This window comes from Callithrix jacchus, chromosome 3 (assembly GCF_049354715.1).
Source record: "Callithrix jacchus isolate 240 chromosome 3, calJac240_pri, whole genome shotgun sequence".
Classification (NCBI taxonomy): domain Eukaryota; kingdom Metazoa; phylum Chordata; class Mammalia; order Primates; family Cebidae; genus Callithrix; species Callithrix jacchus.
Window position 1 is genome coordinate 110,729,839 of NC_133504.1, and position 15,096 is coordinate 110,744,934.

General features: G+C 42.1%; 1 protein-coding gene across 2 annotated transcripts in view; it reads left to right on the forward strand.

Moving 5' to 3' along the window:
• Positions 1-4,220: 4,220 nt before the first annotated feature.
• Positions 4,221-15,096, forward strand: part of SLC10A6 (solute carrier family 10 member 6) — a 33,257-nt gene continuing 22,381 nt past the window's right edge. For both annotated transcript variants that reach the window (XM_035293352.3, XM_002745625.6), the window contains exon 1: positions 4,221-4,643. In XM_035293352.3, coding sequence (XP_035149243.3) covers positions 4,267-4,643 — 377 coding nt within the window. In that variant the 5' untranslated portion in view covers positions 4,221-4,266. The remainder of the gene's footprint in view (positions 4,644-15,096) is intronic.

The following is a 15,096-nucleotide window of genomic DNA, read 5'->3' on the forward strand; positions in this document are numbered from 1 at the left end:
GCCAACCTACCCTTTTTATCAGGAGCCCATTCCCACCATAACTAACCCATTCTTCCCCACTATAAGAGCATTAATCTATCCGGAGCCCTCCTGACCTGATTACCTCTTAAAGGGCCCATTTCTCAACACTGTTACAATGGCAATTAAATATCAACGTGAGTTTTGGAGGGGGCATTCAAACCATAGAGGATGTTGATCACTTTTTTTTCAAGTATTTTACCTTTTTTTTTCTGTGAAGAGATAGTGTTTTTATTGTTGAGTTAAAAAAAATATAATGAATTTGGCTTTTTACCTTGTGTCATGTCTGAGTAAACAGTCCACTTTTTCCATTACTGCCAGTTTCCTTTGTATCTGTTTTGGATTTATCTCTCACGAATTTACATAAACTCTGAACCTAGAGGATTTTTCTGTTCTTCAAGCTTCTAGTTTTCCCCTGCGCTACGTTTTAGAGCATGGGAAACAGTTCCACAGTCAAGTCTGGTTACTTTTTCTTTCGGCACTTTCTCCTCGGGCTTTACATTCCAGCCTTTCCTGTTGGTTTCCCTGAGGAGTATCTTTTACCCCAAATTCTACTTGCAGAGGCTGGAAGTACGTGAAATACTGTGATTTGTAGAACTGGATCTCAAAATTAAGGTGCATACATAATGAACATATATAGAAGACATTATTGGAGACTGGGGATTAGTTTATTTCTCCATCCTTAAGCCGAATGGTGGTGTTTTACCCTTGAGCTATGCCTAAGTTGTTGCCAGTCTTTTCTACATGGTCTTGCTACTGACTGCTTTCCATTGCTTCCACTTCAGTGTGCGCCAGGGAAGGAAATGAGACAGGAGGAGAATTAGATTGAGATTTAAGTTCCAATGTTATAATTTGCCTGCTTAATAATCTTGGACAAATAATATGGCCCCAATGGGCCTTTGTTACTTCTTAGAATAGATGGGAGGATTAAGTGGGATCTCATGATCTGCCTCACTGGCTTGGGATGTAAAGTTGGTCATGCTTTTAAAAATTTTCTGATTCATCATTTGAATTTCTACTTGCCAATAAGGGGAAGACGCTTGCAATCCTGTATTTGAAATCTTTACAAATTGACCAAGAAGTGCTTACTCTTCCCAAGGAAATCCCCTTCCCATCTCCAGCTGGGGAGAAACTTGGAAAAGCCTGACCAGCCCACTGGTAGGCCCTGGGATCACTGCTGTTGCTTCTGTAGGGATTTTTTTGACACATTGGCCCCACCCAGGCCAGTGGGCCTTTACCCGTTGCCACCATGTCCCTTCTGGTTCAGTCCTCACACAACATGGCGGGGTCCAAGCCTGGCCTCTCAAGATGATTTCTGTTCAGGTCACATCCATACTTAGTCATTGTGTCCTGTGGCATCTGTCCAGGGTGACTGGACACAGAAGAACCTGCCATCAGGCAAGAAACCACTTTCTTTCTGGGGGGTATTAGGACCAGCCGACCTCAGTTGGTAACATCCTAATTCTGTTGAGAAATTCTGAAAACACTGTATTTTAAAAGGGAAGTGGCCAAGTCCACCTTTCTCCCTCCCCCAGGAGGCACCTTAAGGCTTCTATGCATATTTAGCCCCCTCCCCTCTATCGGCACTGAGTACTCAGCAAATCACGAAAGTTCCTGTCACACCATCCTCATCAGGAATGCGGTACTGATACAAAACTTAAATTTGAGATTACAGTACTTTGAGAGGCCAAAGCGGGTGGATCATGAGGTAAGGACTTGGAGACCAGTCTGGCCAACATAATGAAACCCCATCTCCACTAAAAATTCAGAAAATTAGCCAGGTGTCATGGTAATCCCAGCTACTTGGGAGGCTGAAGCAGGAGAATCTTGTGCACCCAGGAGGTCGAGGTTGCAGTGAGCCGAAATCATGCCATTGCACTCTAGCCTGGGTGACAGTGAGAGACTCCGCCTCAAAAAAAAAAAAAAAAGAAAAAACCCACAAAAAACCCAACTTAAATCTGTGTAACTAAAATGAGCCATTCAAGTGACTCTTCCTGGGAACAAAGAAGGTTGGCTAAGGGGCTTTTGGACATTATCTAGACAGACACTCTAACACCTTCTCTTACTAAATAAGTAAATAAAGTTCTACTTCACCAAACATAGCCACATTTGTGTAAAGCGCCTAGCCCACCTGTATTAGTCTGTTTTTATGCTGCTAATAAAGACATACCCCAAACTGGGTGATTTTTAAAGGAAGGAGGTGTTTAATTGACTCACAGTTCCACATGGTTGGGAGACCTCACAATCATGGTGGAGGGCAAAAGGGAACCAAGATACATCCTTCTCATATGGTGGCAGGCAAGGCAAGAGCGTGTGCAGGGGAACTCCCCTTTATCAAACCATCAGAACTTGTGAGACTTATTTACTATCACAAGAACAGCACGGGAAAAACCTGCCCCCGTGATTCAATTACCTCTCACCAGGTTCCTCCCATGACATGTGGGAATTATGGGAGCTACAATTAAGATGACACGTGGGTGCAGGGGGCACACAGCTAAACCAGTCACCACCTCTGTCACCCCTGAGAAGTGCTCAGAAAATGTTAGCATCTCCCTACTCCCTTCCTCCTCACCCTGATTACACCTCTGCATCATTCAAGCTGGGAACACTTTGCTTTCCAAAGACCTTTCCCATTTCTCAGTGTCCATTCTCTGGAAGGCTCTGTGTAAATATGCCCCATACTGACCCCTTATATACAACCTCCAGAGAGGTTGGATGGTTGGAGCTGCTTTCAGGGTTTGTTTGCCAAAGACAGTTTTTTTCCTTTCTTTCTCTCTTTCTTTCTTGATGGAGTCTCGCTCTGTTGCCAGTCTGGAGTGGAGTGGCATGATCTCTGCTCACTGCAACCTCCACCTCCCAAGTTCAAGTGATTCTCCCGCCTCAGCCTTCCAAGTAGCTGGGACTACAGGTGTGCACGACCGCACCCAGCTAATTTTTGTATTTTTATTAGAAATGGGATTTCACCATGTTGGCCAGGCTGGTTTTGATCTCTTGGCCTTATGATCTGCCTGCCTCGGCCTCCCAAAGTGCTGAGATTAAAGGCGTGAGCCACCATGCCCGGCTATTCTTTCTTCAAATAATTAGAATTTACTTTACATTTGAATCCAACTTGTATTTTTATACAGTCAGCATGTCCTGAGCATTCTGTCATGGAAAAGAATTTGCTCATCCAAGAATAAACAATGCATAGCAAGTATCCCTCTTGAGACAGGTAGAGGTGTTTATGAAGTGTGCCTTGTTACTAGACTGTGCCCCACAAATAAACTTTCTACTGTGAGAAAGGGTGTGGCACCTGCTTTTTCAGAGGTTTAGTTTCACAGAACAATACAGTCCTTGGATTTTGCCAACAGTGCCTGATTAGAATGCACACAGGTGCCCGGGCACCGCGGTCAGAGGCTGTCTGCAGACCCCTTCTCTGTTCCAGACCATACTCTTTACCACATCCCCTTGCAGGATTCCCAGGTGTCCCTAGAGAGGGGCCGGGTATGTATCTCAAAGTAGACTCTCATCTCCAAAAGCAAATGACAGCTCCCTTGAATTATGCTGGGTGAAGGAATTGGTTTTCACATGTTTCATGAGCCATAATTAGGTGCCTAATACCATATTATTCTTGCAGGTATTTAATTATTGACTTTAGACACAAATTCTAATAGAAATAAAAAGAAGAAAAACTGAGACAAATGCTGAAGCTCTCTTGAAATTATTTATAGTACCTCCTGACATGTCCTTTGCCGGCTTTTTTTTCTCTCTCTAATATTTCCAACAGAAATGCTTTGCTAATGCTATGAGGTGCGGCTGTGGCTTTGCTGTTTTTTTCCAGAGTTAGCCTTTCTTTCTGTGCATCCTGGCTCTTTGAAATCCCAACTGAATTTGGAGAAATTATTTCTTGGCATCCAACCTCCTTTCCTGGAACAGAATGTGATGCTGACGACACAGCCCAGTCACTCCACTTGACAACAAGTTTGTTTGTCTCATTTCACATACATATTCAGTGGTGAGTAAGAACAGGAGTAGAAAGCCTTACTTAACACAGTTTATTATATGTTTCACGCCCGTGATAATGACTTTTATAATGCCACTTGTGAAAAAATTGGTCAGATTAGGATGAATCACCTCAATGGGGCCAACAGTTATTGGAATGATTCTCCACGTGTGACTTCGTTGCACTATTACAAAATGTGGCAGGATAGACCTGCCCAGCCATTGTGCCGATGCTTATTTGTAATGCTGCCTTAAGGAGATGAGGAGATGAGAGCCAATTGTTCCAGCAGCTCAGCCTGCCCTGCCAACAGTTCAGAGGAGGAGCTGCCAGTGGGACTGGAGGTACATGGGAACCTGGAACTCGTTTTCACAGTGGTGTCCACCGTGATGATGGGGCTGCTCATGTTCTCTTTGGGATGCTCCGTGGAGATCCAGAAGCTGTGGTGGCACATCAGGAGACCCTGGGGCATTGCTGTGGGACTGCTCTGCCAATTTGGGCTCATGCCTTTTACAGCCTATCTCCTGGCCATCAGCTTCTCTCTGAAGCCAGTCCAAGCTATTGCTGTTCTCATCATGGGCTGCTGTCCCGGGGGAACCATCTCTAACATTTTCACCTTCTGGGTTGATGGAGATATGGATCTCAGGTAAGTGACCCCAGGGAAGCTCAGCAGTCTGCCTCTCACCCTGCCTGGGGGGAATAACTGACACGCTTGTGTTAAACAGGCTTCCAGTCTTTCCGTAGAGATTCTAGTGGGAAATGTTGCAAATATCACAGAGACTTGTTCAGCCGTAGGCAGGCTTTCGGTGCTCAAAATTGACTTTGCTGGGCATCCTTTGCTTTATTGGCTACTGTTCTGAGCAGTGGAATACATTTCCTATGTGATAGTGGAGGCAGGTCTCCACCTCACCCAGTGGCCCTTCCTAAACTTGAGCTCATTCTTATCTACACTGGCCTCTTTTAATAACTCCCAGGACTTAAGCCAAGAATCCCAAGAAGTTCACCATCGTGGTTTGGTAGCAGCCATTTCGGTCTTGGTGGCATAGTCAGAACGAGACCTCTGTAACTCCAGTCAGCGATGCCTCAGCACCTACTTCAGGAAAGGAACGAAATACTTTGGAGGACTGGATGGGGAGCTTTAGGGGTGACTGGTAGCCATATCCAGCTTTAAATGCTGGGATGGCCTGTTGATTTGACTTCAGGAGCAACGTGAAGGCTCCCAGGACTAAAATCGTTCTTTCTTGTTGCTTTGCAGATGGTTAGCATTCATCACTAGAGTTGCATTCCTTCCCTTTAAGCCAGTGACCTTATTCACAATTATGGTGCAGATAAATACCCCTGGGAGACATTAAGCCTTGTCCCTTATTTACACTTTAATGAGGATGAATTAGTCTCATGCTTTTCTGGATTACATGTTTTGATGGGGGAAAAAAAGAGCATTTGAGGAAAGAGTAGAGGGGTCAGCACTGGAAAAAGCTAAAAACAATGGTCTCTGGAGACTCTTTGCTTACTTACAAATGTGCTGTTTCACCTCCTGGCCTGGGGAAGAACTGCTTATAAATTTAAATCTTTGTCTCATGTGTATGTCATTTAGTTGAGATTTACTCTACCATGAATGAATGAATAAGGGGTAATGACTGAGCTGGGAGTTGATATCAGTGAGTCAGCTGCAGGTATGGGTTTCTAGTTTCCTGTGTGTACTGAATGTTTAGTGTATGAACAGGTTTCACCTATAGATTTTTTTTGGACACCTGTAGATTTTAATGGGCTCACACCATGTAGAATAGGAACTAACTTTCCTATGGCAGTGTCTTTCAGTTACCCACTTATGAGAGATTTGAAAAAAAATAACTCGATGAAGTTTGTGTTTTACCACTAAGCCACTAATATGGATTGCTAATTCAAATTCAATAAAGTTGATTATTTAACTGGGAAATGAGAGTTATTCTTTGCATGAAGTTTTAAAATCAGAGATAAATTCCAGGACCCAAAAGTTTTTGGAAAGAAAAAGGAAACTAATATTTATTAAGTACCTGATAAACCATGGGATACATGCTTTCATGCTTATTTTCTTCTTCACGGTCATAATGACCTTGTAAGTGACCTTTTATTATTCTGCATTTTACAGCTGAGAAAATTGTGATTCAGACTGGTTAAGTAGCTTGCCAAATGCTACAAACCAGTATGGTGGGACTCAGATTTGAATTCACATCTGTTTTACATCAGTCTAAAGTTTAGGCGCCTTTCCCCATGACATTCAGCAACACAACTAGATCTTCTGTTTTGAGTAGCGTCATAAATCTTCAGTATTCTGAAACCCTTCTGGGAAATAGAACACTTATTAGCTTAATCTCTTATTAGTCAATTAGTTGTAATAAAAACACCAATGAATTGAATAGTAAATCTATGAAAGATAAAGCTAATTTTCTTTTCTTTTCTTTTTGAGATGGAGTCTCTCTCTGTTACCATGCTGGAGTGCAGTGGTGCGATCTCGGCTCACTGCAATCTCCTGCCTCAGCCTCCTGAGTAGCTGAGACTACAGGCACGTGCCAGCTAATTTTTGTATTTTTAGTAGAGACAGGCACTACCACACCCAGCTAATTTTTGTATTTTTAGTAGAGACAGAGTTTCACCATGTTGGCCTGGCTGGTCTTGAACTCCTGACCTTGTGATCTGCCCACCTTGGCCTCCCAAAGTGTTGGAATTGCAGGTGTGAGCCACTGGCTTGGCGCTAATTTTATTTTCTTTTGCCAACTCTAATTCACCTTTGACTTAGATCAAATTATTTAACCCGTCTAAGCCTTATCTCATCATTGGAAAAATGGAGTTAAATTTGTTTCTCACAGGACTATACACACACACACACACACACACACACACACACGCACACACATGGGGCAGAGTTTTGCTCTTGTCACTCAGGCTGGAGTGCAATGGCATAATCTAGGCTCATTGCAATTTCTGCCTCCCGGGTTCAAGTGAGTCTCCTGCCTCAGCCTCCAGAGTAGCTGGGATTACAGGTGCCCATCATCACACCAGGCTAATTTCTATATTTTTAGTAGAGATGGGGTTTCACCATGTTGGCCAGGCTGTTCTTGAATGGCTGACTTCAGGTGATCTGCTCTCCTCGGCCTCCCAAAGTGCTGGGATTATATGCATGAGTTACCACGACCTGCTGACACAAGACTATATTTTATGGAGGAAATATTTACTTGTGTGTGTGTGTGTGTGTGTTTTCAGGATGTCAGGCACATAGTAGTTGTATAATAAATATTAGCTACTTTTCCTCTTTTCTTTTTAAATTTTGATTTTGAGTCTTACCAACGAAACAAAACAAAAATCAAAAACAACATATTAGATTTTTAAAAGCATATAGGTACAAAAGGTATAAAATCAATTTTCAGTAGAAACTCAAATAGGAGAAAATCCAGTACAGTGTGAAACAATATCCAAGTAATTACGTTTCTTCACAATCGATTATGAACAAAATCAGTTTTAAGCAAAACTCAGTGGATTGGCATTGATACGAGTTCTATCTGCTTTTAATGCTGGATACAATCCAAGAGCATTTAGTACAACATCTTCATTTTACACGTGAGGAAGTTGAGATTTAGCTCCCTGTGGATGACCCTGAATGTGTTCCTCATGCCTTCACTCAGTGCTTCTTGCAGTGCACTCGCAGATCTCCATGTGTTCATCCCACACAGGCATTTCAGAATCCATTGGTTTGAACTGGTTTGTGCATTCTGCATATGAGATGATTGATGACACCCATCCTCTTGCAGTTGCCTGGGCTTGTTATCTTAGCCTTGCCCTGTGACTATTCTCATTCTCACTGTGGCCGCTCAATGCACTGCCAAGCCCTGCAGCCCCTCCTCTTGCTGCTTTGCTCACTGTTCTTGCTTCCTGTTGGTCTCCACTAACTTCTTCAGGCCAGGCCCTCACAATTTCTTTCTTGGCTAATTGTATTTTCACAACAACGAAAGTGCTACTCTCTGCTTTAGTCTCTCCATTATGGCTTTGCAGTAAGTGGATAAGGCAGGCTCTGATACCAGATTGCCTACATTCAAATCCTGACCTTGGGCCTCTTCTCTGTAACTGGAGATTATAACATTTCCCTCATGGTACTGTGAAGAGAAAATGAACACGTTATAAGTAAAAAGGGCTCTTAACACCTACTAAATCGGTAGAAACTACTCAGCCAGTCTACTTTACTTCTCCAAGTTCTTTTATCCTGCTAGCCGCCTTAAGAACAATGATTTTTAGTCAAAATGGGCTGCTCTGAGTTCTCTGAGCATACCCCACATTTTTCCAGCTTTCTTTTGCCCATGTTGTTCCCACAGCCTTCAGTGCCACTGGCCTTATTCTGTCTCCTCCAGCCATGATGTTGTCCTTCCTTATAGCTATTCTAGAAAGCAGTTGGCCCATATGTATGAAGAGCCTTAAAAATTATCCTGTTCTGGGCTGAGTTTGGCTGATCGTGGCTGGGTCCGTTTACATGATTGGGAGTTGGTTAAATGTAGACTGGTCTTGGGCGGTGATATGGTTTGGCTCTGTGTCTCCACTCAGATTTCATCTTGAATTGTAATTCCCACGTGTTGAGGGAGGGGCCTGTAATCCCCGAGTGTCAAGGGAGGGAGGTGATTGGATCATTGGGTTGGTGTCCCCCATGCTCTTCTCGTGATAGTGAGTGAGTTCTAACGAGATCTGAGGGTTTTTTTAAGTGTTGGAAATTCCTCCTTCGTTCTCTCTCTTGCCTCGTGAAGAAGGTGTTTGCTTCCCCTTTACCTTTTGCCATGATTGTAAGTTTCCTGAGGCCTCCCCAGCCATGTGAATCTGTGAGTCGATTAACTCTCTTTCCTGTATAAATTACCCAGTCTTGGGTATTTCTTTACAGTGGTGTGAAAATGGACTAATGTATGTGGCTTCAACCGGGACAACTGGACTCTCTTTTTCTTTTTTTTGAGATGGAGTTTCTCTCTTATTACCCAGGCTGGAGTGCAATGGTATGATCTCGGCTCACCACAACCTCTGCCTCTTGGGTTCAGGCAATTCTCCTGCCTCAGCCTCCTGAGTAGCTGGGATTACAGGCGCGCACCACCGTGCCCAGCTAATTTTTTGTATTTTTAGTAGAGACGGGGTTTCACTTCGTTGACCAGGATGGTCTCTATCTCTTGACCTCGTGATCCACCCGCCTCGGTCTCCCAAAGTGCTGGGATTGCAGGCGTGGGCCACCGTGCCCGGCCCAACTGGACTCTCTTATTATGTGATCTCTCAGTTTCTAGTAGACTAGCCTAGACCTAATGACATGGCTGCAGCAGGGTTCTCAGAAAGGAAGAGCAGAAAAAGTCTTCTGAAGCATAGGCTTGAAACCAGATCCTCATCCTTCTACCACATTGCATTGGCCAATGTAGACTGCAAGGCCAGTCTAGCTTCATGGATTGGGAAAGTAGATTTTGCCTCCTGATGGGCTGAGCTGCCGAGTCACATTACAGTGTACATGGATAAGAGAGGGGTGAAGAATGGGGGCTATTCTCCCCCCCCCGCCAGTATATTCTACCAGAGATAAACAGAATTCCTACCTTTAAGAGTAGGACATGAAAATGAAGAACTGGCAGTGCGGTGTAGTAGTTGGGTGCTCTGGAAACAGCAAGCAGACCAATCACCTACTGACTGGATCATTTTGGCAGATTAAGCACATTTTTTATGCTTTAGTTTCCTCAATTCTAAAATGAGAAGCATTGCTACATCACGAGTTGTTGAGAGGATTGAATGGGTTAATATATCTAAAATGCTTAGAATCTCACCTGGCATAAAATGTGATATGAACTATTATTATATGAGGCAGGCAAAAGGACGTCGTGTCCTAGGGTCTGTGTTTTAGTCTTTGCTTGAGGAGCTGTATGCCTAACCCTAACCCTATATATAATATCATAATATGTATATGTCATGTTTTATTTATTCATCCATCAATGGACAATTGAATTGTTTCTACTTTTTGGCAATTGTGAATAATGCTGCTGAGTCCCACCTTTTATTTCTCTTGAGTGTATTCTTAGGAGTGGATCTGAGGTTAAATATTATTTATTTTGTGACTACAGGAAAAGCAAAGCAAAATGTGAAGTCCAGATATCCCCCTTTCCCTTAGTTTCTCCTGTCTGTCTCCATAATCCCAATTATTTAACTCTTCCTTATCATCTGTTGGAAAGCATGGCAATAGCTGGGCTACTTGTCTGCCTCTCCTATGATGTCTGTAAGCTCCTGGAAGGCTTGCTCATCTTTGTATGTGCAGTGCCAGCCTGGAAGTGGTAGGCACTCAGTCAACATGAGTGAATGACAGTTTCTGATTGCCTGTGTGTATTAAAAAAAAACTACCCCTGAAAAGTGGTCCAGGCCAGGTGTGGTGGCTCACACCTATAATTTCAGCACTTTGGGAGGCTGAGATGGGTAGGTCATTTGAGGCCAGGAGTTCAAGACCAGCCTGGCCAACATGGCAAAATCCCATCTCTACTAAAATACAAAATTAGCCTGGCATGGTGATGTATACCTGTAACCTCAGCTACTCAGGAGACTGAGGCAGGAGAAACACTTGAACCCGGGAGGCAGAGGTTGCTGTGAGCCTAGATCACACCACTGCACTCCAGCCTTGGCGAGCAACACTGCGAGAATTCATCTCAAAAAAAAAAAAAGAAAAAGAAAGAAAAAAGAGTTCCATTTATTGATGTAACTCAGGACAGCTCCCACTGTCTTTCTTTCTTCTTTTTTTGAGATGGGGTCTCACTCTGTCATCAGGCTATAGTGTAGGGGTACAATCATGGCTCACTGAAATCTTGGCCTCCTGGGGTTAAGTGGTCCTCTCACCTCAGCCTCCTGAGCAGCACTTCTGGGACTACAGACATGCACCATCATGCCCAGCTTATTTTTTATTATAGAGATGACATCTCTCTATGTTGTCCAGGCTGGTCTTGAACTCCTGGACTCAAGAGATCCTCTCACCTAGGGCTTCCAAAGTGCTGGGATTATAGGTGAGAGCCACTGTGCCCAGCCTCCCACTGTCTTTAGTTGAGAACTTTTGACATATATGAGAGGTTCAGTCTTCCCTAAGGATGTATTTATGTTCTCAGCTGCAGACAAAGGATTCTGACCACGGGTGGTGGTGGAGCCTGTGGAGCTCAGTGGCTAACTTTGACCTTTGAACTTCTTCAGTAGAGAACCTGAAAATAGGACTTCAAATTGTTCAGGTCTATCTGACATGTCTTGGTGGAAAACTCAAAGTCCTCTGCATTTAAGGTTTTGGTGACAGAACTGAGACTGAATCCATGAGACTTTGTGTAAGCTTCTGTGTCTCTCTGTACTTTAGTTTCCTTATTTATAAAATGGAAATAATACCCACACATAGAGTTATTGTGTAAATGAAAAGAGAAAAAATATATAAAAGCATGAGACATAACACCTAGCACATAATGCTCAATGAATACTCATTATTATTGGAAGGCAGCAGACAAGGGTAACATTTATATTTAGGGATGGAAAATTGGGCCTTGAACTCTTTTCTTTTTTCTTTTGAGACAGTCTCGCTCCATCACCCAGGCTGGAAATTGCAATGGCCCAATCTCAGCTCACCGCAAACTCTGCCTCCCGGATTCAAGTGAATCTCTTGCCTTAGCCTCCTGAGTAACTGGGATTACAGGTGCCTGCCACCACGCCCAGCTATTTTTTTTTTTTTTTGTATTTTTAGTAGAGATGGGGAGATGGGGTTTCTCCATGTTGGCCAGCCTGGTCTCGAACTCCTGACCTCAGGTGATCCACCCATCTCAGCCTCCCAAAGTGCTGGAATTACAGGTGTGAGCCATGGCACCCAGCCATCTTGAACTCTTTTATAGGGTCAAGTCTATTGGTATGATCTTATAGATCACTCCATGTCCATCTGGTTAGTTGGATAATTTTTTATTTTCTTTTAGTCAGAAAGGAAGTGTATATTTTCACAGTTTTGAGAGTCAGAGTTCCTGATTTTATGGGATTTTTGAAATCAAAACAACATATGAATAACTTAATCTCCAATTGCAAAATGTTATTGACACTGCATTTTAATGTAATGTGTATATATGTAATTTCCCTGCTTTAAGGGAGGATTCAAGACTTACTGTTTGTCCAGACTTGCTGAATCTGTCTCATTATTTTTTGTAGTGGTTTGGAGCTGATGATGCCATTCTTCTTAATGCAAGTGGAATCTTGTTATACTGAAGTTAGATTTTGCCAAAAATTTTCCTATATATGACAAGTCAAGAGATCTACTTAGCCACATCCTCTGTTTATGCGACATTGGAATTTCATGGCTGAAAATACAAGGCATGACTTTCCACTGCACTCACAGGCATTCCCTGTGTGCTCTTCCAGCTTGGCTGGTATTTATAACAGTTGGCAGAGCACCAGAATCACCTCCTGCCATCCTTGACCAATATCATGGGCACCGTGGGGTTGAAAATTGTGTGAAGATAGAAGCAATCACGTAGGTAATCAAGGATACAGAAGTAGTCTGATAAATCTCACTTTGCTTCCCATGATCGTGAATCTTACCTTTCTTCTGTTTGAGCCAAAGTCACCCAGTAAGGAAATGCTGTGCTGGTTCTCCAGGAGCTCAAGAGTAAAGTGATGTAATATGGAATTCCATTTAGGACTTGATAATATGGAGAGCCAAGGAATGTAGCTCTATCATAGACTAGGAATTTGGAAAAAACTTTCCAAACATCCGCTTCACAGATACAGATGTTTGAGAGCTGTGGCAAACTGCTTTTTTTTCTTATAATTACCACAAGTCATCAAGAAGTCTTTGCTTAAAGTAAGCATTCTTAATAGATAAAATAATTTTGGGTTTCATATGGAATAAAATATATGTAAGAACTGCTAAGACAAGTTTGAGAAGAAAAATTTATGTGGAGGTATTTGCCTTACTATATATGAAAACACTGTAATTAGTCTAGTATTTGTCCAGGAAAAAAGAAAGTTATTTATCAATGAGCTAGAATAGAATTTCCAGAAAATATTTTGTATACACTTGGACATTACATATATGATAAATGTGACACTTCCGTATAGTGGAAATGGTTTATTTTAGTAAATTATATTGACACATTTGCAACTCAATATATTAATAGAAAGAATAGGTTAGTCTTATGCCTGTTACCATATAAAATATAAATTTTAAGTGAGTTGAAATATAAGTATAAAAGTAAAAAGTAGAAGGCAATATTTGAATGCCCTCAGATTGAGGTAGGTCTTTAAGATAAGAAACTCAGAAGCCATTAAAAAACAGCTTTGACTATATAAGTGTTAATTATGGCAAAAGTCATAAGCAAAGTCAAAGATATATGCCATCCTTGGGAAAAAGACTTGCATTATTCATGATAATATGTGCCCTAATTTTAAAAGAACTCCTACAAGTTGAGAAGAAGTCTGACAAGCAAGATTGTTTAGAGAGGAGGACACAGAAAAAGCCAATTCATGTGAAAGAAAGCACAACCTGATAGAATCAAGAGTGTAGGCTGGGGGAAGTGGCTCACGCCTGTAATCCCAGCACTTTGGGATGCTGAGGTAGGTGGATCACCAGTGTGAGACCAGCCTGGCCGACATGGTGAAACCCCGTCTCTACTAAAAATAAAAATAGCTGGGCATAGTAGTGGGCACCTGTAATCCCAGCTACTCGGGAGGCTGGGGCAGAGTGAATTTCTTGAACCTGGGAGGCAGAGGTTGCAGTGAGCCAAAATCACGCCCCTGCACTCCAGCCTGGGTGACACAGTGAGACTCATCTCAAAACAAAAGAGTGTAACAAGAGTGAGATCAACTTTTCATTGCTGTCACGATAATTAGAAAGGTCTGATCACATCCAGGGTAGGTAAGATTGTGAAATGTAACAATCTTTTTGGAAGTATGTATTAAAACAAAAAACACAGACTTTTAGACAGCAATTCCACCTTGGGAAATTCACAGAAAGAAAAGAATCATTTCAAGTGAAATATATATGAGAGTGTTTATTATAACATTATTTATAATGCAAAAAATTAAAAGCAACTTACCTATTGTTAGTGAAGTGATTAAACAAATTACGACATATTTAGATTATGACATACTTTGCAGTTCTTTAAAAGAGTAAGTTTAAATATATGGATCTGTGAAGATGTCTGTGATAGATGGAGTGGGGAAGAAAAGCAACCAACTTGCAGAATAAGGTATATTCTGCATATCCTTTTTTTATTTTTAGAGACAGGGTCTCCTCCTGTCCCCCAGGAGGGGGACATAGCTCACTGCAGCCTCAAACTCCTGAGCTCAATCCATCTTCCTGCTTCAGCCTTCCGAGTAGCAAGAACTACAGGTGTGGACCACCAAATTCAGCTAACTTTTGTACTTTTTTTTTTTGTTGAGACCAGGGTCTCCCTATGTTGCGCAGGCTGCTTTTGAACTCCTGGTCTCAAGCAATCCTCACACTTCAGTCTCCCAAATTGCTGTGATTACAGACATGAGGCCCTGCACCTGGTCTATTTCCTTTAAAAAGAAAAAATAATGAAAGAAAAAAAAATCCCATTGACTTAACAAAAGAGCATGAAATAAGTGGACTGCTTGAAAGAAAAACAAAAGAGAAGAAGGATATATACAAATGTTTGGAAGTTATCTAAGCCTGGATTTTTGAAAGAGACACTAATCAGCTAAATATTTGCTTCTTAAAATTTTGCTTGCTTTTGTCCTGGAAGAGCATAATTTTATAGAAAGTCTCTTTTTCCAGATTGCTATGGGGCTGTTTACCATTCAAACTAAATATAAAGGGTCATTTCACTAAGATTTTTACCAATGTTCACTTGCAGATACATGACATATGAAAGAGACACAGAGAACAGTTTCATAGCACCAGTGTGTTGACATTGGCTCATTCTTTGATTCATGCATTTATTTCATAAGCATTTAATGAGCTCTTCCAATGTGCTGCAGTATGAAACTATGCCAGGTCCTAGAGATGGAGAGAAAAATAGGACCTGGCTCTCATGCTGCTCATTCTGGCACAGAGGGACAGGTACATAGGCACTTGTGTAATGAATGGCACTTGTGTA